The sequence below is a fragment of the Rhineura floridana genome, chromosome 20 (genome assembly GCF_030035675.1).
Source record: "Rhineura floridana isolate rRhiFlo1 chromosome 20, rRhiFlo1.hap2, whole genome shotgun sequence".
Taxonomy (NCBI): domain Eukaryota; kingdom Metazoa; phylum Chordata; class Lepidosauria; order Squamata; family Rhineuridae; genus Rhineura; species Rhineura floridana.
In genome coordinates, this window is record NC_084499.1 from 17,281,767 (window position 1) to 17,307,779 (window position 26,013).

Sequence of the window (26,013 nt, forward strand, 5' to 3'; positions counted from 1 at the left end):
TCTGCCTAGTAAACATCGCAAGACGTCACCGTAAGAGTCAGAAATGACTCGCGCTATAAGTGTGGGGACACCTTTACCTTTTTACAATGTTAAAAGAAACTATGATTAAAAAAATGTGCAGATCATCATTAAGGTGACTGGCTAATCAAAATAAAAATTAAAAGCTGCAAAGGTCTGCTGGCATAAAATAGTAATTTTAGACTATAGCAGCCAGCTTTTCATCAAAGGGGGAAAACAAGCCTATCCTGATGAATTTCTGCCTGGCATTATGCAACCTTTTAACTAGGGTTAGGGAAGCTGGCCCTCCATATGTTGCTGAACTACAACTTCTTCTGGCCATGCTTGCTGGGGCTGATGGGAGTTGTAGTTCAGCAACTTCTGGAGGGCCAAAGGTTCCCCACACCTGGACTACACCTCCCATCAGCATCGGCCATACAGGTTTTGCCCCTCAGCAGGGCTGCAGGTGGAAGGCGAGGGCGCCTTCTCTGGAAAACTCCCACGCCGGAGGTGTAGGCCCCACAGGCCTCAGTGTGGCTGCATTGTTACTATGGAGACAGCGAAGGCCGAGCTGTTCCCCTGGCCCGTCCATCTCGATGGTGGTGGCGTCACATCCTGCCTGGCGTACTTCTTCGCCGTAGCTCTCCGGAGAAAGGTAAGCTGGGTTCAGGGGAGTCACGTGGCCCAGTTCTCCTTCTTCGTCCCTCCTTACCTCCCTTTATTAAAATTGGCACGGACCATTTCTGCCCTATCAGTAGAGGTAGGAGGAAGGGCACATTTGGCGCGTGGGGGGGGGGGCGGAGAGAAAGAAAAAAGGTAGCTAGCTTGCTGGCATTGCGTGGGTGAAATTAAAGCTCCTCTCTTTGTTTGCCGGGAAAAATTGGGCAGGGTTAAAAGTTGCGCTCTCTCGCTCTCTCTAATGAGCCTTTTCTTAGACGCTCAGTAATATTATGCGTAATTGAAGTCAGCTGCTCAGAAAAAAATTGCTTTAAAAATATTGAGGGGGCAACAAGGGAAAGGCACGCATGAAGAGGGGAAAGGGGGCTGAAATTGGGAAGGGGCGTAGCAGTCAGTCCAATTCAGGGAAAAGGAAGGACGGAAATGGAGCCTCCATGGCCAGCTGTAGAATATCTTTGAGTGGGAGGTGCTGTTGAACTCGGGGTGTCTTTGGCTCTTGTGCTTTGCCCAAAATTAGGTCCTAGATTTGCATAAAATTGGTGGATGCTAATGTGCGCGTGTGTGGTACCCATGCTCTGAGTAAACCCGTTGAAAGTTGTGGACATGAGTAAACTAGGGCCATTAATTTCACTGGCTCTAATTTTAGTAAAACTTAGTTGGATGCAACTGACTGTATTTTAAACAGAAATACCATGGTTTCATCCAGTGTTTGTTATTATTATTATTATTTATTAGATTTATTAGTTGCTTGACACACGAAGGTCCCTAAGCGACTTACATAACACTAAAACAAACACAATTTGTTTGTGCTCCTCCTGCTGGGAGGAAGGGCGGGATATAAATCAGATAAATAAATAAAATAAAATAAAACACACTATAAAAACAGCATTAAGCAACAACAAAATAGCAATAGCATCCCCATGCAACCCCAGGAAGTGTTCAAACCTTCTTGAAACAAAACATCGTATCAGTCTATCAAACGCCTGGGAGAAAAGGTACGTCTTTACTTGGTGCCGAAAAGATGTCAGTGAAGGCACTAAGCAGACCCCAGTTCTATACAATGCAGGCCCATTGGGGGACACTTAGGTTTCGGTAGGTCTACTGTGAGTAGAAATTGTTTGGATACAATCCAGTGCATCTCACCGTAGCGAGGAAGACTGGCCAGCTCACTGTGGACAGGCAACTTCAAGATCCTCGCTCCTTAGGGGTCTTTATTTTTAAAACAGATTTGGACCGGACAACCATTAAAACAGGTTGACTTCAAACTGACTGTTGATCCCTGTAAAGTAGGACACACAGCCTCCCCTTCTTTTTGCCGTCTTGCGCTGTATGTGGGCTGTCTTCTGTTGGAGACAGGAGGCTGGACTACATGGACCTTTAGTCTGATCCAGAAGGGTTGCTTTTCTTACGAAAGGGCCAAGGAGAGAAAGAAGAGGAAGGGACCTGAATACTGGAGTTAGAATGACCTGGATTAGAATACAAAGAGGAGGTGAAGATGTTAGACGTACATTAGAACCTGCAAAGCTGCTAGCTCAATGTTATCTGATTCAGAGGTTCCCAAACTGGCCTGTGGACCACCAATGGGCCATGAACTTCATTCAGGTGGTCCATGGCATGTTCACATTAAATAATTGTATCCTCTTTAATTGTATTTTGTTGCTTGTTTTATTTCTTATGTTGTATTATGATTTGAGTTCTGTTGAGCACAAATTGTAATGCTATGAAATGCAATATAAGGAATATAGGAAGCAATAAAAATACAATTAAAAATCCTACAGTGTCTAGCACATTGCATACATTTGCTACTGAAAACAGCAAGTGGCCCTCTAAGACCATCAGCTGTTTTCAAGCGGTCTGTGGGAAGAAAAGTTGGTGAACCATTGATCTAATTCCTGCACTTTGTGCATCATAAGACTATTTAATTAATCCAAAAGCTTGAGCACAAGTCCTGTGCATGTTTACTCAGACTAAACTCCGCTGACTTTAATGGAACTTATTCCTGAGGAAGAACACAAAGAACTCGGGGTGTTTTTGACCCCTTAAGCTTTGCCAAAAATTAGGACACAGAGTTGCATAAATAAACTAAAAGATGAGTCCAAAGCACTGGCTGTCAGAGGAGACTACCCATTGCATCTCTACATGATGTATCACTCTGGCCTTTGCCTTTTTCTAGTTGGCTGCTTCAGTGGGTGGGCAAGTCTGCTGTTTCTCTGCACTCAGGTGGGATGGAGGCTTTCATTTACACCCAATGTAGCAGAACTATCCCCAGAGGAGGATGCCCATGGTGTCTCTGCTTGAGTCACTGCTCTTTCAATCAGGAGGCTGTGACTCGTAGAGAAGTGTAGGCTTTCACACACATACACAGACCTCTTCCTCTTCTATCCGTGCAAGCAAGAGACATTATTACCGTTCAAGGATATGCTCTATTCAGTCCTAAACACTCAAGGATACACAACTGGGCTAGTGTGGTGTAGCCTGGGGAGAGGAGGCTTCGCCTAGGGAGAGTCTTGAGGGCCAGATAGAGAGTTTTTGAGGGCCGCATTTGGCCTTTGGGCCTGAGGTTCCCCAACCCGTTCTGGAACTTTTGGGAACTTAGTGAACATTTTGGGAACTTAGTAACCACACTCAAGATTATTTTTTATCTGTCCTTGTTTACTGAGTTCTAAAATTGCTAAGTATTCTTTAAATTGTAACAAAAGCTTTTTTCGCTTCCCTTGTAGACTTGACAAAATTGCCAAGCAAGATGCTGGAATTCCTGAAGCACCCAATTGTCTTGTCTCTGGAGATCAACGTGAACCTGATGGCTTTGGCTGTGGTAGGATTAATTAGCCGGCTGTGGGCACTGTCCTACCCTCGAGCTGTAGTGTAAGCAAATTCTTTTGTTGTGCATTTTTAAAAGGCTGTGTGGATCCTCCCCCCCTGCAACTAAGTTTGGCATTGCTTTCACATCCCCTTGTGCATGCCTGACACTAGTGTCACATTCTATGGAGGCAGCTCTGGGGAAAGGCCATAGCTTCTCCAGTTGGGTATTGAACCTGGGACCTTTGCATGCAAAGCAAATGTTCTACCGCTGAGCTAAGGCCCTTCCTCAATGTAAATTTGCCTTCCTTTGCTTAAAAAGGTAAAGGTGTCCCCGCACTTATAGTGCGAGTCGTTTCCGACTCTTAGGGTGATGTCTCGCGACGTTTACTAGGCAGACCGTATATATGGGGTGGGATTGCCAGTTCCTTCCCCGGCCTTTCTTTACCCCCCAGCATATGCTGGGTACTCATTTTACCGACCACGGATGGATGGAAGGCTGAGTGGACCTCGACCCCTTTTACCGGAGATTCGACTTCCTCCTTCCGTTGGAATCAAACTCCGGCTGTGAGCAGAGCTTTGGCTGCGTTACCACCGCTTACCACTTTGCACCACGGAGGATTCCTTTGCTTAGATTGCCACAAAACCCACAAACCATTCATGCTGACAGCTTGCTGAGGTTTTCCTTGATTGCTTGCTGAGGTTTTCATGTGCTTTTTCCTTAATTCTGACCTTTCAGTTTTGATGAAGTTTACTACGGCCAGTTCCTCTCTCTGTATATGAAGCGGATCTTTTTTGTCGATGACAGCGGTCCACCCTTTGGACACTTGCTTCTGGCTTTCGGAGGTAGGGATGAATCACGCTGAACTCATCACAGGTTGCAGATTTAAAAGCTGCCGAATGGAAGATTCAGGACAGACAAAAGGGGAGGTACTTCACACAGTGCATAGTTCAACTGTGGAATTGGCTCCCCTGAGATGCAGCGATGGCCACCAATTTAAAAGGCTTTAAAAGGGGGTTAGAGAAACTCATGGAGAATAAAGCTATCCATGGCTGCTAGCGACAATGATATACTATTGGAGAAAGTATGCCCTGAACGCCAGTTGCTTCAAATTGCAAGTGCAAAGAGTGTGTATATATATATAGATAGATAGATAGATATAGATAATATGTTAAAATGCGCTAATCTGCATTTGTGTGTTGCACTGATCTGCTTGATTCTAAAATAGTCTGTGCTCTGTTCAGTTGTCACTTTACTCAATTTGATGCCAAACACCTAATGACTTATGTAAGCTCTTTAACAGTGCCCTCTTAGGCAAGTTTAGTCAAAAGTATGTCCTGCAGCATCTAGTGGGGTTTGTTCCCTCGTATAACCTAGAAGGGAGTAGAAAAAGAGGAAGGCCAAACAACAGATGGATTGATTCCATCAAGGAAGCCACAGACCTGAACTTACAAGATCTGAACAGGATAGTTAACGACAGATGCTCTTGGAGGTCGCTGATTCATAGGGTCGCCGTAAGTCATAATAGACTTGAAGGCACATAACAACAACAAATAAGCTAATGGTGGCTGGTGCCTATTGGGAGTGGTAGGGCGGAAGGCAGGGAGCCCAACAGTAGGGGGAGCCAGAGCCAATCACAGGCAGAGTCAACTAATTCTAGTTTAGTCGCCACCCTCCTCCTCCTCCTCCCTGCTGAGTTTTAGAAGGGGCAACACTGAGAATGAGGAGCAGGAGGGAACTGACAGGCAGATCCACCCCTTGGACTGACTGTGAGTAAGGAGGCAGGCAGGTCGGGGCGGGCTGAGGGCAGACTGAATTTGGTGGGGCAGTGTCCCATTCGCCCTCCACTAGCATAAGTATGTTTAAGATTGAAACCGAAGCCTGTTCTTCCGTGTGTGCCTGTCTAACACCCTGCCTGTCCCCTCTTCCATTCTAGGCTACATAGGTGGATTTGATGGCAATTTCTTGTGGAACAGGATTGGTGCAGGTAAGAGGTGCTTCTGGTTCATCCTAGCACGTCTGAGCTCGATGGGAATTACTTTTACCGCCTCACGAAGGAAAGCAATCAATGTCTTAAGGCCCTATAGGACTCCTAGCTGTTTCTGCCTCATTTGGGTTGCAGGCAGACATCCCTACAAAGATGAACAGGTGCAGGTTTTTTTCCAGCCATGGGACAAGCTCTGCTTTCCTCGGGGTCTCTCAACCTCTTTGTTGAAAGCACAACTGTGCTTTATTGTTTTTAAAGCCTCCCCCCCCCCCGGATTGTTTAAACCAGATGTGGGGAACCTCTGGCCTTCCAGATGTTGCTGAACTACAACCCCTGTCTACCCCAGCAAGCACGGCCTAGTAGCGATGGGACTTGTAGTTCAGCAGCCTCTGGAGGGCCAAAGGTTCCCCCACACTTGGTTTAAGCTCTGAAGTCTGCTGTGATAAGAGGACAAAGTGGTTTCCTGATTGACCTCAGGGCCTCCGAATCAGGACTGTGCACAGCCCCACTCTGAAATTGCAAGGGGGAAAGTGGCTTCCTGATTGACATGTGTGCCAGCTAATCAACGCTCTGCACAGCCTGGCTCTGGGAAGGGGAGGGGTGATCCTGGTTGAGAATGGAGTAGCCAGTCCATCAGCACTGTAAAAAAATGGTTTCTGCTCTGAACTAGAAGAACAGCTCCCCCCCCCGATTTTGTGAAAAAAGGTCTACACCTGTCATATATTTAGCAAGTGTGATTCTAAAGCAGCCTCAACTAGAGATGTGAAGGCCTGGGGGGGGAAAAAGACAAAAAAATTAGTGGGGGGAACCATTTTCCCCAGTTTGTCTGGGGAAAAAATGGGGAGAAAACCATTTAAAAATTTTTCTGTTATTTTTCTGGGCCTTTGTATCTCTAGACTCAATGCTGAAATTACGTATGCCTGTAGGCACCTTTGAACTGAAGCTGGATGTAGATCTGGCAATGACAGGAATATTTCAGGAAGGGAAGCTCTCCTATTCAGTCATTATTATTACTACTGTCATTGTTATTATTTATTACCTGCCTTTCACCCAAAGGTCTCAGGGCGGGTTACAACAATTTCAAAACACATACTTAAAAATGGTTAAAAACGACCTAAGCACCATCACAGAAAATAGGGCGGGTCCTAAAAATATACATCTCAGGTGTCGAAGGCCAGTGTAAAGAGTTGGGCAAGAGACAATGAGTTGTATCCAGTGTTAGTCCTACTCACAGTAGGCCTGTTGAAATTGATGGACGTGACTAACTCAGGCCCATTAATTTCAGTGGGTTGTAGCCAACTAAGACGTACTCAGAGGAGACCCAGTGAAATTGGAAATGGACTGCCTTCAAGTCGATCCCGACTTATGGCAACCTAGGAATAGGGTGTTCATGGTAAGTGGCATTCAGAGGTGGTTTTCCATTGCCTCCCTCTGAGGCTGAGAGGCGGTGACTGGCCCAAGGTCACCCAGTGAGCTTCATGGCTGTGTGGGGATTTGAACCTGGGTCTCCCAGGTCGTAGTCCAGCACTCTAACCACTACACCACACTGGCTCTCAATCATAATCATAATCATAAATTCATCTAAATTCATAATGTCCATCAATTTCAGTGGGTCTAACTCTGAGTAGAACATACTTGGATACAACCTAAAAACCAAACAGTATAAAGTTGAAACTTTCACCAGAGCCTTCCTCAACCTGGTGCCCTCTAGATATTTTGGACCGCAAGTCCCATCAACCCTCAACCAACTCGGCCACGCTCCTATCAACCCTAGCATCACATGCCTGTGCTGACTGGGGATGATGGGAATTGTTAGTCCAAAACATCTGGAGGGCACCAGCTTGGGGAAGCCTGCTTTTAGCAGGTAGCCACATAGCGCCTGATCATTTCTGACTCGTGCTTGCATCCTGCCCTGTTTCAGAATATAACTCCAATGTGCCGGTTTGGTCCCTGCGGCTGCTGCCGGCCTTGGCTGGTGCCTTGTGTGTCCCTCTGGCCTACCAAATATTAGTGGAGCTGCGTTACTCCCACATCGTCGCTCTTGGGGCTGCCCTGCTGTTTCTGTTGGGTAAGGAATCATCTCCTTTTAGCCATACCGAGAGACCGAACAACCCGAATCCTCTTGTGGGATGCAAGTGACCATCCCCAGGAAGCAAACACACAGGAACTGAGAAAGCTGCCTTCTACTGAGTCAGACCAGTGCTTTGATTTCTTTATTTATGCTGTACAGTAGGGTCCCGCTTTTCGGCGGCCTGCTTTTCAGTGTTCCGCTAATACAGCGGCACCAGTGGGGCGATCAGCTGGAGCACGGGGAGCTCGCACGCTACGATCGCTGTCAGGCCAGTATTGTAGCTGATCGCAGGCTACAGCTGATCGCTGTCAGATGGAGCGCTGCGGCTGGAATACAGTAGGGCCCCACTTTCTGGCGGTTTTTGCTTTTTGGTGAGGGCCTGGAACGTAACCTGCCGTATGAGTGTGGCCCTACTGTAATTGTAAACATGCATCGGGATAGGCTGCAAAGGTCTAACCCTGGGGTTCCCAAACTGTGGTCTGTGGACCACTCGTGTGGTCCGGTTCATACAGGTGGTCCATAGCATGTCCACATCCAAGCGTATTGATCTTTAATTGTATTTTTATTTCTTTTATTTGGGTGGTATTCACATTGTAATACAATAAAATGCAATGTAAGAAATAAAACTAGTGATAGAAATTCGATTAAAAGTCACACAGTGTCTGTCATGGTGCATTGCAATTGCTACAGCAGGCAGAAAAATCATTAAGAGGTCTGCCAAGAACCTCAGCAACTCTCAAGTGGTCCGTGGGGAAAAAAGTTTGGGAACCCCTGATCTAAATAATGCTGGGGTGGCCAACATGGTGCCCTCAGATGTTGTTGGACTCCAACTCCCATCAGCCCCAGCTAGCATGGTCAGTGGTGTGGAGGGTGATGGGATTTCAGCAACCTCTAAGAGGATCACATTGGCAACCCCTGGTTTAAAGCATAAGGTTCTTGCAATGCCTTGTTTTCTCAGATTTAGACACTATTTGATTTAATTTTCACCCTTGGCTGAATACAGATCAAAATATAACATTTATTCAAAATAACATGCTGTCTCTCACCTCCTCATTTCTTAACAGAGAACGCCCTGATCACTCAGTCTAGATTGATGCTGTTGGAGTCCATTTTAATCTTTTTCATCCTATTGGCCGTTTTATCTTATCTGAAGTTCTACAACTCGCAGAAACAAAGGTAAAAGGGTTATGTCACAGTCCTTGGAATAAACACGTAGGGTTGTACCTCATGCTAGTCCTTCACAGAGTAGACCTGTTGAAATTAATAGTCGTGGCTAAAGTAGGTCCGTTAATTTCCATGGGTCTACTCTGAGTAGAACTTGGCTGGATTCAGACTGACATTTTTATGATAATTTGTTTAAATTACGTTAAAACAGCACAACAATTAAAACAAGAGGTTCTAGTCAGGAGATCAAGGGAATGCTTGTCTAAACAAGGGTGTTTAGTTAGTTAACTAAACTTAATTAAGTTAAGCGTGATGGTTTTCACTGCTTGGCCATTTCTATTTATATATTATTTCACTTTTTTTTATCAAGCCCCTTTTCTGCAAGATGGTGGCTCTGGCTCTTGCTAACGGGTTTTTGTTGTTCCTGTGCAGTTGGGCAAGTATTAATTTTCTCCTGCCTATCCCTCTCTCATAATTCTCTCCTGGGCCGCTTTCGGTGGGGCTCTCCATCTTGATTGTACTTTTCCTGACTCATAAGAATCTTTGATTTTCCTATTTTAGAGATTTATGTGCCAAACGTCATGCACATGTTTATAAAGCAGTTTACGTGATGGGAAATTTTACAATCTTATAAAAGTGATAAAAACAGTAAAAAATCACTAGAAGATCATATCGGCTGCCCAAAAGGGGGAAAAAATCCCTCTGGAGAAAAATGCTAAGAGCCCTGACTTAAAAGGGAGATTTTATAGAGCATCTGGAAGTCAAATAACAAAGAGTTACATGGAAAAACTGCACTGAGCCTTGGGTTCTCTTCTCATCTGGGACCACCACAAGGAGGAGATTGGAAGCTTCCGTTTACATTTTAGAATAACCACAGTTTACCATTGCATCTGAACCCTAAACTGTGACTCAGCTTAATTATGCTTAATGAAAATAACCCAGCTACGATTTGATGTTGGCCTGCTTCCACTAACCATAGTTAAGATTAACCGAGGTTTGCCTGGTTTTGGATTTCGGTTAGTTTAAAACAGAAGCAGAATTCCAAACTACTCCTTGTGGCAGGTGTGTGTGTGTGTAGGGTTGCACACAAGCCTTACGCTTGCTGTGGCTCTTCCTCATAGCTTTAAACTATGGCTTAGTGTTATGTGGAAACACAGCCAATTCTTCTTTTCCATAAAGTTGTTCCACAGCCTGAAGTGCAGTTAGTTGTAAGGGCCTTATTCTAGCTGTTTGTGGTGAAGAGGCAGGTAACTGAAGCAGGCGTCCTGGTGTGTCCCCTGGGGCACTAAACTGGCATCAACCCAAGTGCTGTGGTTTAATTGGTCTGAACATGGCAACCTGGAAACTAAAACACATTTCCCTTGAAGGAAACACCATGTTCTGGCACCATTTCTTTCAAGGGAGTTATGCAGGAGAATAGCCTCCTAGATTTTGCTCTTAGTTCGTCGGTAACCTTCTGAGTTCAGCTACACCTTGCTTGGAAACATTTTACACCTCTGATATAATTTACATTTCAGAAGGTTGGTTTTAGCGCTATTTAGTTATGACCTGCTGCCTTCACAGGGTGAAATATATGGGCCTCTTCACCTACATCCTGCTCTTGACCATTGCAGGAATCCACTCCTGGCAACTAATTGGTGACCAGACCTTGCCCAATGTAAGTAGCAGAGTGCCTGCCTCCCCATGGTGTGTCTGGAAAGGGCGTCCCTTTAGGGGGCAGGTTGGCAGTGGCCTTTTGCTTTTCCACAAATGCTTCTGAGCAGGTGTGGGGAACCTTTGGCCCTTTGAATGTTGCTGAACTACAATTCCCATCAGCCCCAGCAAGCATGGCCAATGGCTAGGGATGATGGAGGCTGTCGTTCAGCAACAGCTGCAGGGCCAAAGGTTCCTTGCACCTGCTCTTGAGGGAGCACTATGACAACAGTTCTATGGGATACAGACAGAAATCATGAGCAGTGTTGTACTTTAATTTAAAACCACACTTTTGTTAAGGATTTCAGGCCCACTCTGGGCAAAATGAAGTCATGCTGTGGGCTATCTCCATCTCGTGGCTACACAATGTATAGATTAGTCTACAGACTAAATGGATTAGTCAGATTCACGGATATCAATAGCTACTAATCATGATGGAACAGCTGGTATAGCATGGTGGGGAGGAGAGTCCAGAGTATGTGAGTTCAAATCCCCTCTTGTGTCTCCTGAGTGTCAAGGGGCAGCTAAAGATCACCCCCACAGTGAGTGGCTCAGGGGTTACGTGCCCTGCCACCTGTGCAGCTGTGGGCAAGCTGCATAGTCCCAAGGAGCCCAGTTGCCCCCCAGCTGGCAGTTGCAGACAAGGAAGGGGCTGGCTTGTGCAGCTGTGGCAAGCTGAGCAGGCCCTAGCCAGCTGGGGAGGACTAGCCTCAGAGGGAGGCAGTGATAAACCCCTCTGAATACTGCTTACCTCATACACGCTATTCGTAGGGTCACCATAAGTCGGGATCGACTTGGAGGCAGTCCCCAATCATCATGGCTATATATTACCTCCAGAGGTAAGGATGGGAGGCAAAGGCAAAGGGAAGATGCCTCTGAACGCCAGTTGATGTGGAACACAAGCAGGAAAGGGCAACTGCCTTCCCGCCCTACTTGTGGGCCTCTCGGAGGTGTCTTGATTGGCCGCTGTGGGAAGCAGGATGCTGAAATTGATAGGCCTTTGGTCTGATCCTCTGGGGCGCTTAACATTCTTGGCAGTTGGCTGTCCTCCTTTCCAGGCGTGGACAGCAAACCTTTTGGTCTCCTTCCTCTTTCAGATTTCTCTGCTATGCCACTTGCTAGCCAGAGGGCTGGCCTTCGTAATCCTCCCAGCAGCCAGCTACCTCTCATTCTTCTACGTCCACTTGGCTTTGCTCTACCGCTCTGGGCCGCACGACCAGATCATGAGCAGCGCTTTCCAAGCAAGTTTGGAGGTGAGGCTTGCCTGAGGGATTTCGCCTTGTTAAAAAAAATGTTTTGTGTGTACAAGCTTCTGTCACAATTGCCTGTTGCACTGGAAAATCAACTTATGTGAGCGCTTAGGAGTCCTGCTGCTTTCTGGGTCCTGCACTGTCCTTTCCCTACTTTTTTAATATGTTCAGTCTCACACACAAATGATTCAGCTAATGAGTGTACTTATGAAACACATAGAACATAGGAAGCGGCCTTATTTGTTTTTTAGAAGCTTTCATTGCCTTCTCTTATTGATGTGCTTGGCACCCCGGTTTCCTTCAGGAGAAAGGGCGGGATATAAATGTAATAAATAATCATCATTATTATTCTGAGAGTCTTTCCGTGCTATTTGGGATTGAACCTGGGACCTTCTGGCTCTGCCACTGAGCTATGACCCTTCGCCAACGCAGAGTGTCTTTAAAAATCTAGTTTGGCCCAGATGGGAGACAGGGTTATTTGTATGCTGTACAACTTCAGCTGCCCATATTAGTTTCTAATGCAGTTCAATTGATTTGTTGTAGAGAAGCTTGAGGAATTCGATTTTCCAATACAAACTGCATCTCCCAGACTGCTATGCAGATTGGAACTAATGTTTTCCAGTGGCATTCAATGTTCCAATTTAGCCCTAAGCTCAAAAGCTGTATCAAAATGCATTTAGAAATACGTGTTTTGAGCAAACAATTTCTATTTTTTTTTAAAAAATCTGTACTTTGAGGGGTTTAGAAATGTGCACTTTGAGAAAAAATATACATTTAAATAGATTTCTTTATGTGCAGATTTAAAAAAAGAAAAGAAAAGAAACGCAGCTCAATGTGGAAACAGGATGGGATGTATTTAGGAGTGAACACATGTGGAAGTGATGCAGTCCAGAAACAGCCCATCTCTAATTTGCTTTAGTACATGGAGCATTAAGCAAGCTGTGCGACTGATAAGGTTTTATGTTTCTAGAGCAGGTGGTTCCCCAACTTTTTTTCCATCATGAACCACATGGAAGTTGCTTATGGTCTGAGTGGACCTCTTCATGATTTTTCTGCCTCTTGAGGCAATTATTATGTGAGCTGCTGTACAATTTTTAATTGTTATTTTAATTCCTTCTTTTATTTGTTATATTGAATGTTATTGTATTATGGTTTGCATTCCATAGGATTAAAATGGTAATACAGTAAAATGCAGCATAAGAAATACAACAAAGCAATGAAAATGCAATTAAAAATCAAAATGAATATTTAATGCGAGCGTGCTGTGGACCACCCGAATGAAGCTTGGTCCATGGACCACAGTTTGGGAACCCCTGCACAGTTTGGCTCTTTCAGCAAATGGGCAGAGCTGATGCAATGACTTAAGAGCGCAAGCCAAGGGTGGGGAATCTTTTTCAACCCAAGGGCCGCTTTCCCTTCTGAGAAACCTTCCAAGGGCCACATGACAACGTTAGCCCAGAGTCAAAAGTGGGCAGAGGAACTACTGTGAATTGTAACTTTGTAGAGTAGGCAAGTTTCTGCGCACTCTCACACACCCCTCTCTGCCCTTATCCAAGCGAGAGGCGTGATCAGAGGTGAAAGATACATTCCAACCGGGCAAAAACACTCAGGCGGTGGAGCCTATCTAATGAGAGGGTGTGGCCTGGGGAGAGTTCCAAGGGCCAGACAGAGAGGGCTGGAGGGCCACATTCAGCTGCTGGGCCTGAGGTTCCTCGTCTGTCGTGTAAACAGTGAGCCAAGAAGTCCCAGACTAAAATCTCAGTGCAGTGCTTAAGTTAAGAGGGCACTTCTTCATCTCTTGAGGCCATTTTGATTCTGGTGCATACTTGGGAATAACCAAGCAAGCATTAACCTTGGCCTTCCTTTCTGTTCGCCACCTTTTGCCTTCCTGTGTTGCGGCTCTTTCTAGGGCGGGCTTGCTCGGATCACTCAGGGCCAGCCTCTGGAGGTGGCGTATGGCTCCCAGATCACCTTGCGCAACACCATGGGCAAACCCATGCCTTGCTGGCTGCATTCTCACAAGAACACTTACCCCATCAGGTGAGAGAGGCACTCTTTTGCCCTGAGCCAGAGTGACAGAGAGGGCCTTGCGCCTGACTTCAGTGCCTCATAACTGGTTTTTAATATCTGGGGCAAAACCTTCATGAGATGTTCACTTCAGGAAACGGGATGAGTTTCCAAAACAGCTTCTGGGTTGATCACTCCGTAGGCATGAGCATTGCAATCCTGAAACTAGGTTCTTTTTCACTGCGTAAAGCCGGGCTCCAGACATCCCCAGGCGACAGCTCCCATTGTCCCTGAGCATCGCTCATGCTGGCTGGGAGGCTGATGGGAATTAGAGTCCTGCAGCCTCTGGAGGGCACCAGGTTAGACTACAACTCCCATTATCCCTGCCTGTTGGCCGTGCTGGCTGGGGCTGTCGGGAGCTGAAGTCCATCACCATCTTGGAAGGGCCGTAGAAGTTCCCCACCCCGAACAGAACAGCTTCCATGTCTGCTGGGGGGACCTGCGGCCTTCCAGATGTTGCTGGACTGCCACTCCTGTCATCCCTGACCATGCCAGCTGGGGGCTGACGGGAGGTAGAGCCCACCCAGTGACAGCACCCAAGTCCTGCATTGTCGCCTGGCTGACTCGATGCTTCAGGAGCACCCTGTTCCTTTAAGTGCCTTCCTCTTCTTTCCCCGTAGGTATGAAAATGGCCGCGGGAGCTCCCACCAGCAGCAGGTGACGTGCTACCCTTTCAAGGACGTGAATAACTGGTGGATTGTGAAGGATCCTGGGAGGTGAGTCTGGATGCTTCTTTACAGAAAAGCAGGTGGGGAGCCTTCTTTCTCTTCTGGGCAACCTCCCTAAACGATGCAAAATCGCAAAGTAGGAACATAGGAAGTTGCCTTGTGCTGAGTCAGACATCCAGTCCATCTAGCTCAGTGCTGTCTACACTGACTGGCAGTGGCTTTCCAGGAATTTCAGGCAGGGAGTCTCTCCCAGCCCTACCTGGAGATGCCGCAGGGGTTTGAACATGGGAAGGCAGGTGCCTGGCCACAGAGCTACGGCCCTTCCTTTGAAATAATACAAGTTTCCAGTCCTCATGGTTCTAAAGGAAAGGGGTCGTTTCAATTAGAAGCTGCCTTATATGAAGTCAGGGCCTTGGTCCACCTAGCTCAGTATTGCCTGCACTGACTGGCAGCAGCTCTCCAGGATTTCAGGCAGGGATTCTCTCCAGCCCTACCTGGAGATGCTGCTGGGGATTGAAGCTGGGGCCTTCTGCATGCAAGGCTGCTGCTCTGTCGCAGGACTACAATGGCCCTTTCCAAAAAAAGAGATCTTACATCTGCAACCTGTATACATTTTTATCAGACGTAGCACTTCTTGGTACATGATTTGTTTTTATTCAGGTTTGTTTTGTTAAGCACAGAGATTTCCCACCCACCCCAGATGTAGGTATATTACGCGGGTGGGCTGGGCGTTGCCAGAGCCTCATGGCCCCGTTGCTCCTGATGTTTGTAAAGCCAGCAGTCCCACCGACCTTCCTCTGGATGACCAGCTCCTTCTAGCTCAGGGGTTCCCAAACTGTGGTCCACGACCTTCATTCAGGTGGTCTGTGGCACGACCACATTAAACTTTCGTAGTGAGTTGTAATGGCATTTTGATTGCTGCTTACATTTCTTACGCTCGCGTGGAATTCAGTAATTGTAATGCAGTAAAATGCAATCTGAGAAATAAAAGGAGCAACCAAAATAGAATTAAAACTCATATGGCGTGTAAGACGCCGCATCACAATGGCTGCGACAGGCAGGAGAAATCATTAAGTCGTCCGCCGAGACCCTCGGCAATTTTCACGTCGTCCATGGGGGGAAAGGAAGCCCGGGTGCCACTATTCTTGACTGCTTTTATTATTTTATTTTTCATTGTATGTCCCGCCTTTTGTTCCATTGGAACCCAGGGGGGAAAACGCAGACAAGAGAAAAACAATACAATTAAAAATAAATAAAAATCTGTATAAAAACATGTAAAACATGTAAAACAATCACCACCAAGAAGGCCCTGTTGTGGTTCAGCACCAACTGGGCAGAACCCGGAGGCGGTATCACTGACAGGGCCTCCACTGCCAATTGTAGGGGCTGAGATGGTTGATTTTGGGGGAAAGGTGCTCTTTTTGGTACTTGGGTCCCAAGCTGACCTCAACACTGTTTGACTCTCTCTAACCTATTTCTTCCAATTCTTCAGCCTAGCGTGTTTTGTTTTTGTTTTGAACGTTACATTTATCTCTCTTTCATAACTTATCTCACGTACATACCTCCCTCCCCACTGAGGGGCATCTGGCAACCTCACTGTACACCTTTAGGCAAATGCTGAAGACGCTCCTCTTCACCCTGGACTTTGACACCTGACATGTTTATGTTTAGGACCCACTGTGCTTTTTGTGATGTGGTTTTCGGTTGTTTTTAATGATGTATTTTAAAACTGTCATGACCCACCCTGGGACCTTTGGGTGAAGAATAAGCAATAAATCCAAATTCTTCTTCTTCTTGTTGTTGTTGTTGGGACTGGCTTTGTTTTGTTATTTTTAAGGCAAGCAAAACCCTCTCTCTCTCTCTGGATGCTTCTCAAACAGGCAGCAGCTGGTGGTAAGCAACCCACCTCGCCCCGTGCGCCACGGCAGTATTGTACAGCTACTCCACGGGATCACCACTCGCTACCTCAACACGCAAGTAGACCTTCTTATGCTGTTGTAGCTGCCTCTAGCTTTCTTCAGATTCTAGCTCAGCTACTTGGCCGTTGTGAGGATGCTGCACTAGACGGGCCATAGGCCTGATCCAGGAGGCCCTTTTTATTTCCTTAGCTGAGTGTGGGTAAGAAGGAAGCAATTGCCAGGTTGCATCAGGCCAGCCTAGCTCAGTGCACTGACTTCTGACAGCCAGATGCCTCGGGTATGTTGGCGGAAAAGTGCGTATCGTGCTCAGCATCTCTGATTGCTTCACGTGCATTATTTTACTAAGAGCTGTCCCTTGGTGGTTTGTGTGGGGTGGCCGTGCCCATCGCTGACACTCCCTCGGAAGTTTAGGCAAGAGGGAAATTGGCCTTTGGGCCAAAAAAAGTTCCCCCACCTCTTGACAGCATCTTTCCAAGTTTCAGACAAGAGTTTTTCACAACCACGTCGTCACAGTGGCCAACTCAATGCCCGTGGGAAGCCCAAAAGCAGGACGAGCCCAGCAGCTTTCTTCCCCATGTGCGATTCCCAGTATACTGCCTCTGACATTGGAGGGAGAACATGATTATTGTGGGCACGAGCCATTGACATCCTTATCCTCCATTAATTTGTTTAATCCCCTAAGTCTTGTGGAAGTGGCTTTCATAGTTTAACTACGTAGTCACATGCAGAGACAAGCAGCCCTGCAGGCACCCTGGCCCTAAGCCGTGAAGGGCTTTAAAGGTCAAAGCCAGCCCCAGAAACCTGCATGGAGCCACCGCACGTTGGCAAAATGCCCAATCACCATTAGTCATTTAGCGGCGGGATTTCCCACTCACTATAGTTTCCGAACAGCCTTCAAAAGCAGCCCCACACTCAGCGCATGTGGAATGCTAAAATAACCACATGTGGAGGCTTTCAGGAACTTGTGGTGACCCGTTTTATCCCTCTGACTTTGCAGGCATGATGTTGCTGCCCCCTTAAGCCCTCACTCGCAGGAGGTGTCCTGCTACATCGATTACAACATATCCATGCCGGCTCAGAATCTCTGGAGAGTGGTGAGTCGTCGCTGGGATGGAAAGGAGTCCCATTTCTCATTCTCCTTTGGGAGGGGGATGGCCCAGATCTGAGAAAAGCAGGCGCTCCTAGAATTTGCAGAGTTCTGAGACGCTTGCACGCAACGACTGACCATGTGTGTAATTCAGCATCCTTGTGTGCAAGTGGGGAAGAGCAGGCTCCCTTTCAAAATCTCCCAGAGCCTGCAGTGAGACGAGGCCACGCTCAGTCACTCACTTCTGGCTACTGCACCATGCCAAGTTCTTCAGTGATTAGGCCCTGTAAGCATAGAAACATGTCCTTGAACTGCAATAAGGCTTCTTGCTTGCTGAAATGGAGGGTGAAGAAGTGTGTGTGTGTAACCTTGCATGGCTGGAATACAGCGCACTGCTCAAAGATAAGATTTACATTCATTGCTCCGCCCACTTTTGCCTGTGGCTCTGCCCACTATTGGCATGCAGCCCTCAAAAGCTTGCTCATAAGTGAATGCAGCCTTTGGGCTGAAAAAGGTTCCCTAGTCCTGATTTATGGGGTGAATTAACATTTGTCAGCTGGAAGGAAAGGACTCTCTCTCTCTCTCTCTCTCTCTCTCTCTCTCTCTCTCTCTCTCTCTCTCTCTCTCTCTCTCTCTCTCTCTCTCTAACCCACATAAACCCCAGCAGGCTGTGTTTTCATTGCTTTGAGGAGACAGGTCATTACAACCACGTTACTCAACAAGAAGTGCTAACTGTCTGTTGCAGGAAATTGTGAACCGGGAGTCGGACACGGATGTCTGGAAAACAATCCTGTCTGAAGTACGGCTTGTCCATGTGAACACTTCGGCGGTGCTGAAGGTGTGTGGCTTCTGGAGGTGACCCCTTTGGGGAGCCGTGCAGAGGCACAGCAGGCGACCTCCTGTGTGGCTGATTGCTTTGGACTTGCAACAGCCTTTGTTGGTTTGTTTTCTTACGTCAGCTAGTGCAGCCTTCCCTAACCTGGGACCCTTGTGATGTTCTGGGCTACAAGACCCATCAGTCCCATTATTATTATTATTATTGAGAGCCAGTGTGGTGTAGTGGTTAAGGTGTTGGACTACGACCTGGGAGAGTAGGGTTCGAATCCCTACACAGCCCCCTCTGAATACCGCTTACCATGAAAACCCTATTTGTAGGGTCGCCATAAATCGGGATCGACTTGAAGGCAGTCCATTTCCATTTTTATTGTTATTGTTATATCCCACCTTTTCCCTGAGGAGCTCAGGTGGCATCCAAACATGGTTCTATCCTCTCCTGGTTCTATCCTCCTCACAACAACCCTGTGAGGTAGGTTAGGCTGAGAGAGACTGGCCACAAAGGTCCCCTAGCCAGTGTGGTCAGTGGTCAGGGTTGATGGGAGTTGTAGTCCAGCAACATTTGGAAGGTACCGGGTTGGGAAAAGCAGGAGCACCCTTTGCATTGCTGCTGGCTGCTATTTCTCCTTTGGATTTGGGAATGAAAGCCAGCCGGCATTTTTAACTGGCCTTCTCTGACATTGTTTTTCTACCACCACCCCGGGCCTATTTTCCCCCAGCTCAGCGGCGCGTCTTTACCCGAGTGGGGCTACCGGCAGCTGGAGATCATCGGGGAAAAGGTTTCCAGAGGCTTCCACCAGAGCATGCTGTGGAACGTGGAAGAGCACAGATACGGAAAAAGTCAGTTTAGCAACTCCACATTCTTAGGCCACAATCCAGGTGTATTTATCTTGTCCAGAGGGAATCGATTCCCTGCTGCTGTAGGCCTCAAAGGCTATCCTCATCCTCAGGTGGAAAACAAACAAACACAACCACCCTACATTTCAGTTCAGTTTTCCCCCATGTTCCATTGTGGGAAACGCAAGGCCTTGTCTTCATGCGCTCAGTTAGCCTCATAGAGGCTTCTGATGACTTCCTGAGACAGCAGGCTGGTCCACCGAAAAGAAACGTTGGATGTACCTATGGCTGGGGTTGGTGTTCTTGGCCATGCGGGAGGAAGTGGGAGAGCAATCCTGTGATGATTGGCCGCTCCTCTCAGCCACTTTAAGGAGGGGTCGAGGACAGGGACTGCCAGAGGCTCTCAGAACCTCTGCTGGTGAAGGCACATTGTGGTGCAGGGCCAGCACTTCTCTGGGTAAAGGGCCGTAGCACAGCTTGGCATGCAGCAGGTCCCTGGTTCAATTGCCAGCCTGCCCAGGTAGGGCTGGGAGAGACTCTGGCCTGCAAACCCCAGAGCCGCTGCGGAGCCAAGATCGGACTTGGCCTAAGGCAGCTTCCTTTGGCGTTGCATCCGGGGACCTGCGTGGCTGTCAGAAAAAGGTGGCAGTTGTCCCTCACCCCTTTGAGGTGTGTCTCAGCCCCCTTGCTTTCACGTTCTCTTCCAGGCCAAGAACAGAAGGAGAGGGAGGTCGAGCTCCACTCCCCAACGCAGATCAGCATCAGCCAGAACCTGAGCTTCATGGCCAAGTTCACAGAACTGCAGGTGAAAAGGGAGGGCTGGAGGGGCCCTGCTGGGGAGGAACCCCGTCAGCTTCTGGATGGAAGCTTTGCGCCATTAACGGGGGTGGGAAAGGCCAGCCCATCCCCGCAAGAGCCTGTGGCCTTGAGCCTACAGCAGGGGGTGGTAAACCTCCGGGTGTTGATGGGAGTCATCGTCTAATAATGCTTTTAACCCTTCTTAAGGTTGTTTTTTAAAATGTTTTTAATGCTGTTTTGTTTTAATGTATTTTAAGATCTGTTTTTATGATGTTTTAAAGTGTTTTAGTGCTTTGTTTGCCGCCCTGGGCTCCTGCTGGGAGGAAGGGCGGGATACAAATTAAATAAATAAATGATAAATAACTAACTAACCTGCTGCCCTTCAGGAATTGCTGGACTCCAGCTCCCATCAGCCCCAGCTGGCATAGCCAGCGAGCATTCCTCTGTGTTGCTCAAGGTGGCACACACAATTGTCCCCCTCCCCTCCGTTTTCAAGCCTTCAGTGTGGCCGTGCCTATCCCTTGGAACTCCCTCCCACCGCATATCAGGCAGGCGCCTTCTCGGTTGTCTGCGCTTGTTATCTCCACAGACCACTTGCAAACTGTGTACGGCCTTGGTGGGCCACCGAGTGACTTCGCTGCCTGTGGTTGCGACTTTGAGTCTCATTGCCAGGGTGCTGTGTGAATTTTAATTGCATGTTTGTTGCTTCTTTCTTACATTGTATTTTGTCGTATTACAGTTGGCATTCCAGAGGATTAAAATGGTAATACAGTAAAATGCAGTATAAGAAATAAAACAAGCTGTGAAAATGCAATTAAAAATCTCTGTGATTATTTAATGTGGACATGCTGCGGATCACCTGAACAAAGTGTGTGAGCCACTGGTGGTCCACAGACCACAGTTTGGGAACCCCTGGTCTACGGCATTCCTCTTTCAACAAGCCTTCTAACATACTTACTCCACTTCATACTGTTTTGGATTTGAACTGATCTTATGTACGTGCTGCAGCTGTTTATAAATTGCTTTTTTAACAAATTGTCTTTATGCATGTTGTTACTGCTTTTATATATGTAACTACTTTATATAAGCTTTTTATTATATTGTAGATCACTTCCAGATGTCTCTTGGGAAGCCATTTGTACATGAAATAAATAAATAATTTTAGGGGCACGGGGGGGGGCTGTTAAATGACATAGCTTGCCCATGCCCAAATCTCCACGCAGCTAACAAACATGATTTGCTGGGTAGATAAGTTTCTCGTGTTCACAGAATTGCATCATCCTGTTCGGGAGTTTGCAGTGGTGCTCAGGATCAGGCCTGGCAAGTCGTTGCCATGAACTTGCTCTGAAAAATGCTCAATGGTTTTCTTCCAGTGGAAGATCCTCTCTCTGAAAAATGAGGACACGGAACACAAGTACAGCTCTTCCCCCTTGGAGTGGATCACCCTGGACACCAACATCGCCTACTGGTTCCACGCCACCTCGGGGGTAAATTAATTAATTAACGGACGTGATTTCTATGTTGCCCTCTATCAAAACGTTATCTGCCTGGCTTTCAACACAGGGAGCTGCCTTTTAGTTAGTCAGAACATTTGGTCTACCTAGCTCAGTATTGTCTGCTCTGACTGGCAGCATCTCTGCAGGGTTTCAGATATGGAGTCTCTCCCAGCCTCACCTGGTGACACCATCAGGGATTGAACTTGGGGCCTTCCACATGCAAAGCAGATGCTCCTCCACTGAGCCTACAGCACTTCTCCTAAAAATAACTGGAGGCCTTCAAGAGGCAGCTGGACAGCCATCTCTTGGGAATGCTTTGATTTGGATTCCTGCATTGAGCAGGGGGTTGGACTGGATGGCCTTACAGGCCCCTTCCAACTCTACTATTCTATGATAAAGCAAGATTCCAGTCCTTGTGGTTCTGAATGAAAAGGCTGGTTTAAATAGGAACATAGGAAGCTGCCTTATGTTGAGTCAGACTCACTGGGCCATCTAGCACAGCCTTGCCTACACTGACTGGCAGCAGCTTCTCTAGGAATCTTTCCCAGCCATCCCTCTGGAGATAGTCTGCCACTGAGCTGCAGCCCTCCCATTATGGCAGTAAAACAAAAAGTAAAATTAAAACAGAGAGAGAAAAACAAAACGCCCTAGAGAGCCAGCTCAATTAAGAATGGCGAACAGCAAGGGCTAAGGAGCCAGAGTTCAGCAATATTAAAACCAAGACGTAGTTTTAAAGGCCTGGGAGAAAAATGGAAAAGTATTTTGCTGAATGCCAAAATGGATTTAGAGTTGGTACCAGGTGAGTCCTTTTACAGTATGCGTTCTGCATCACGGTGGCCACTGCTGAAACTCTGTTGGCCAACTTGTAGCCCTCCTAAGGGTGGCCCCTTACCAAGTGAGCAGCTTATCCACACCTGTCTTTGTGAGTCGCTCGTGGCCTAAAGGAAACAGCCCACTTTTGCAACGCTTTCCAGCCTGTTCACCTGGGAAGCAGTTTGTGCTCACCACAGGCGACTGGCTAGTTGCAAACCTTGCATTGGTAACTTTCCCCATAGTGAAAGTTTCTAGGAGCAATTGTTCTAAAGTCCAGCACAAACAATAAATGATGTACTCCTAAGATGTGAAGAAACAGATGTAAAAAAGGAAAGATACAGGAACTGACACTTCAGAGGGCCTCTTCACTTTTTTATTCTTTCTGCCAAGAGAAAAAATAGTGTAACATGCGCACCCTGTGATTCTGTCTGAGTGCAAAAAACAAACACAGACTGTGGTAAGAAATGCAGAATTTAGCTTCCTGGGAATCTCAGATGCTTTGTTTTGCATCAAGCTTTTAGACCTTATGGATGTGAAGTTTGCTCGGGATTGTGAGCCATATCTTTTGAAATTTCAGAAGCCGAGAGATGTTCCCCCTCGACTGGATTACTGTAAAAAAAATCAAGGGATTCTCAGGGATGGTGGGAATTGTACTCTAAAACCATTGTCCATGTTGGCTGGGGCTGATGGGAGCTGTGGTGTAAAACATCTGGAGGGCACCTTTCTTTAAGCTGCTTCCTGTTTTGTTTTGCTTTTATTCTACAGGCCCAGATCCACCTTCTGGGGAACATTGTTACCTGGACGTCTGCCAACGTGGCCACGGTCATATACGTGGCTTTGTTCCTGTGGCACCTGCTACGGCGGAGACGGAACATCCGTGACATCCCTGAAGGTCAGATGTTTTGAGTATCACACCTTTCTTGTTTTACTTCCATAATTTATAACTCCCACCTTCAAGCCTCAATTTTATGTTCTCATGAAAGCTTGCCAAGTAGTAAAAAGCTATCAAAACTACAATAAGGAAATAGAAAAGAATAAAATCAAGCGTGCAAACAAAGGCAGTAAACTAAAACGGAAAATTTATATATATTCCAGATTTAATTATGTATTTTAAGCTGTTGTAACTCATCCTGGAACCTCAGGGCAGGTAATAAATTAATAAAATTATGAAGGATGTGGAGGAAGCTCTGAAGGCAGTTTTGTTGTTGTTAAATGCACTGCCTTCAAGTCAATTCTGACGGTGACCCTATGAACAGGGTTTTCATGAGGCTGAGAGGCAGTGACTGGCCCAAGGTCACCCAGTGAGCTTCATGGCTGTGTGGGGATTCGAACCCTGGTCTCCCAGGTCGTAGTCCAACACCTTAACCACCACACCACACCGGCTTGTTGTTATGTGCCTTCGAGTCGACTATGACTTACGGCAACCCTATGAATCAGCGACCTCCAATAGCATCTGTTATAAACCACCCTGTTCAGATCTAGTAAGTTCAGGTCTGTGGCTTCCTTTATGGCACTTTACAGTAATATAAAAGCAAAGCATCAACAACGAGTCATTGTCAGGGCACAGGTTAAACTAAGTAACTGGACTAGAGCCCTGAATGTTTGTATTAAGTACATTTATTTCCTGCCTTTCTTCCAAGGAACTCAAGTTGGCACACATATATCTGCAAGACCAAGCCCTACAGAGTCCCTTGGATGTTAAGAGCTGCAGAAGGGGGCTCTCTTGGTGGTTCCGCTCCCTCCCCTGGGTGGCGGCCCAGGAGAGGGCCTTCTCTGTGGCAGCCCCTAAGTTGTGGAACTCCCTCTGCACAGAGGTGTGCCCAGCACCTTATGTAGCTTCCATCACGTGCTGAAGAGCCACCTCTTTGCCCTGGCCTTTGACACCTGAGCTGCATACGTTTTCAGGAGTCGCCCGATTTCATGTGACTACAATTTGTTTTAAACCGTTTTTTAATATTGAATCTTGAAGGGCAGGTAAGCCATCGAGTAATGATTTCAATAAAAAGAACAGGATTTCTCTCTCGCTCCCCCATTTTCTCCTCGCAGCAACCCTGCGAGGTAGGTCAGGCTGAGAGACAGTGACTGAGTTTCACATGGCAGACTGAGTTTCACATGGCAGACTGTGAATCTGGATAAAGTCGGGTGGGGAGAATTGTGTAAGCCATTTGGAGCCCCTCGGAGGAAAGGCGGGATATAAATGTAATAAACGTTTCTGTGCCTAAGGAAATCATCTGGTTTTTCTCTCTCCCCCTGCACCCTTCTTTGTATGGACAGAGGTGTGGCGGCAGTGGGTGTCATCTGGAGGCCTCTGCGTGGGCGGCTGGGCTGTGAATTACCTCCCTTTCTTCCTGATGGAGAAGACGCTTTTCCTCTACCATTACTTGCCTGCTCTCGCTTTCCAGATCCTCCTGATCCCCATCGTTCTGCAGCACACGAACGACTACCTCTGCAGGTAGGACCGCTCTCGTCAAGGGGTTTTGTGGCGTTGGGGACACTGACTGACAAACCATAGCACGTCCAGAGGCAAGCAGGCAAGGGTGGCGAGGGCTCTGTCAACCTAAGTCGTACTGGGACCGAAGGAAAGGGTTGGGCATGTTTAGCCTGGAGAAGGTTAAATTAAGACATTATAGTTGCCTTGATATATCGGAAGGGCCTGTCACACAGAAGCTGGAGCCAGCTTGTTCTTGCGACTCCAGAAGGCGGATGGGTGGACACTGCAGCAAAGGTTACAGTTAAACTTTGACAGGTATGTAGAACCTTTGGCCCTTTGCATGTTGTTGAACTATGACTCCCATCAGCCCCAGCAAGCATGGCCAATGGCAAAGGATGATGGGAGATAGTTCAGCAACATCCAGAGGTTCCCTGCACCTGCATTCGGGGAAACTTCCTAACGGTTAAGAGCTGAGCAGCCGTGGTACTCACTGCTTCAGGAGCTGGTGGGTCTCCTTTGCTGGAGCTTTTCAGCCAGAGGCTGGACAGCCATCTGATAGAGATGCTGTGATTGTATCTTAAGATTGCAGATCCTGTGCAGAAAAGGTGCTTGGACTAGATAGCACCTGCTTCTTCTGTGCCCCGTAGATGAGCCTTGCGACTTAGCAAGAGAGCAGTCGAGTTGGGAGGTGTGTGGAATAGCTCTATGGCAGAGCATCTGTTTTGCATGTAGAAGGTCCCAGGTTCCAGTCCTAGGCATCTTCAGCTTGGGAATATCCCCTGCTTGAGATCATGGAGAGGCTGCTGCCAGTCAGGGCAGACAATGCTAAGCTGGATGGGGCAAAAAATCTGACTCTGTATAAGGCAGCGTGCAAAGCTCATAATAAATGGCATTATGGAAACAAAACATTCAAATGACACTTTGACATGAGGGACGGAGGCGGCTGAGTTCCTTGCTTCAGATAAATCTTCCTTTGTGCAGCTGGGATGTCTTTGCTTGAGCTGATATGTACATCTCTCCTCAGATCGAAGCTCTCCAAGAGCATGCACAGCGCTTTCGTGGTAGCCTGGTTCTCTTCCGTTTACCTGACCTACCACACGTTCCGGCCGCTCACCTACGGCAAGCCTCCGCTCACCAAAGCTCAGCTCCAGGACCTGCGCTGGAAGGACAGCTGGGACATTCTGATCAGCAAACGCTAGCCCTGCAGGATGGGTAAGAGCCCTGGGCAAGTGAGAGACTCTGGTCGTTTGCGGGAGGAGCATTCAGGCTGTATTTAGACAACCATTCACTCACCCTGGCCTGCCTGCCAACCTGTAATTGCCTGTGCAGGCACTGAGGGCCACTTCCAACACCCTGAATAAAGGTAACTGAACGGGAATGCAGGCATCGGGAGTTGCAGTTGCACGCTGCTGTAGTTTTCCCCC

General features: G+C 47.3%; 1 protein-coding gene across 5 annotated transcripts; it reads left to right on the plus strand.

The window, feature by feature from the left end:
- Window positions 1-445: 445 nt before the first annotated feature.
- On the plus strand, window positions 446-25,801 carry POMT1 (protein O-mannosyltransferase 1). 5 transcript variants are annotated; one of them, XM_061603863.1, is made up of 20 exons: window positions 446-652; window positions 3,396-3,540; window positions 4,214-4,320; window positions 5,412-5,462; window positions 7,384-7,530; window positions 8,598-8,709; window positions 9,068-9,133; window positions 10,261-10,354; window positions 11,487-11,642; window positions 13,549-13,679; window positions 14,327-14,422; window positions 16,255-16,347; window positions 17,291-17,387; window positions 18,126-18,218; window positions 18,934-19,054; window positions 19,759-19,856; window positions 21,223-21,336; window positions 22,924-23,050; window positions 24,433-24,610; window positions 25,614-25,801. In XM_061603863.1, the coding sequence occupies exons 2-20, from the start codon at window positions 3,419-3,421 to the stop codon at window positions 25,786-25,788; spliced, it is 2,178 nt and encodes a 725-aa protein (XP_061459847.1). In that variant the 5' UTR covers window positions 446-652; window positions 3,396-3,418; the 3' UTR covers window positions 25,789-25,801. The 5 variants fall into 5 exon arrangements, with proteins under 5 accessions (XP_061459847.1, XP_061459850.1, XP_061459851.1 ...); XM_061603864.1 differs by lacking the exon at window positions 446-652 and adding an exon at window positions 662-757; XM_061603865.1 differs by lacking the exon at window positions 446-652 and adding an exon at window positions 1,558-1,670.
- Window positions 25,802-26,013: the final 212 nt, after the last annotated feature.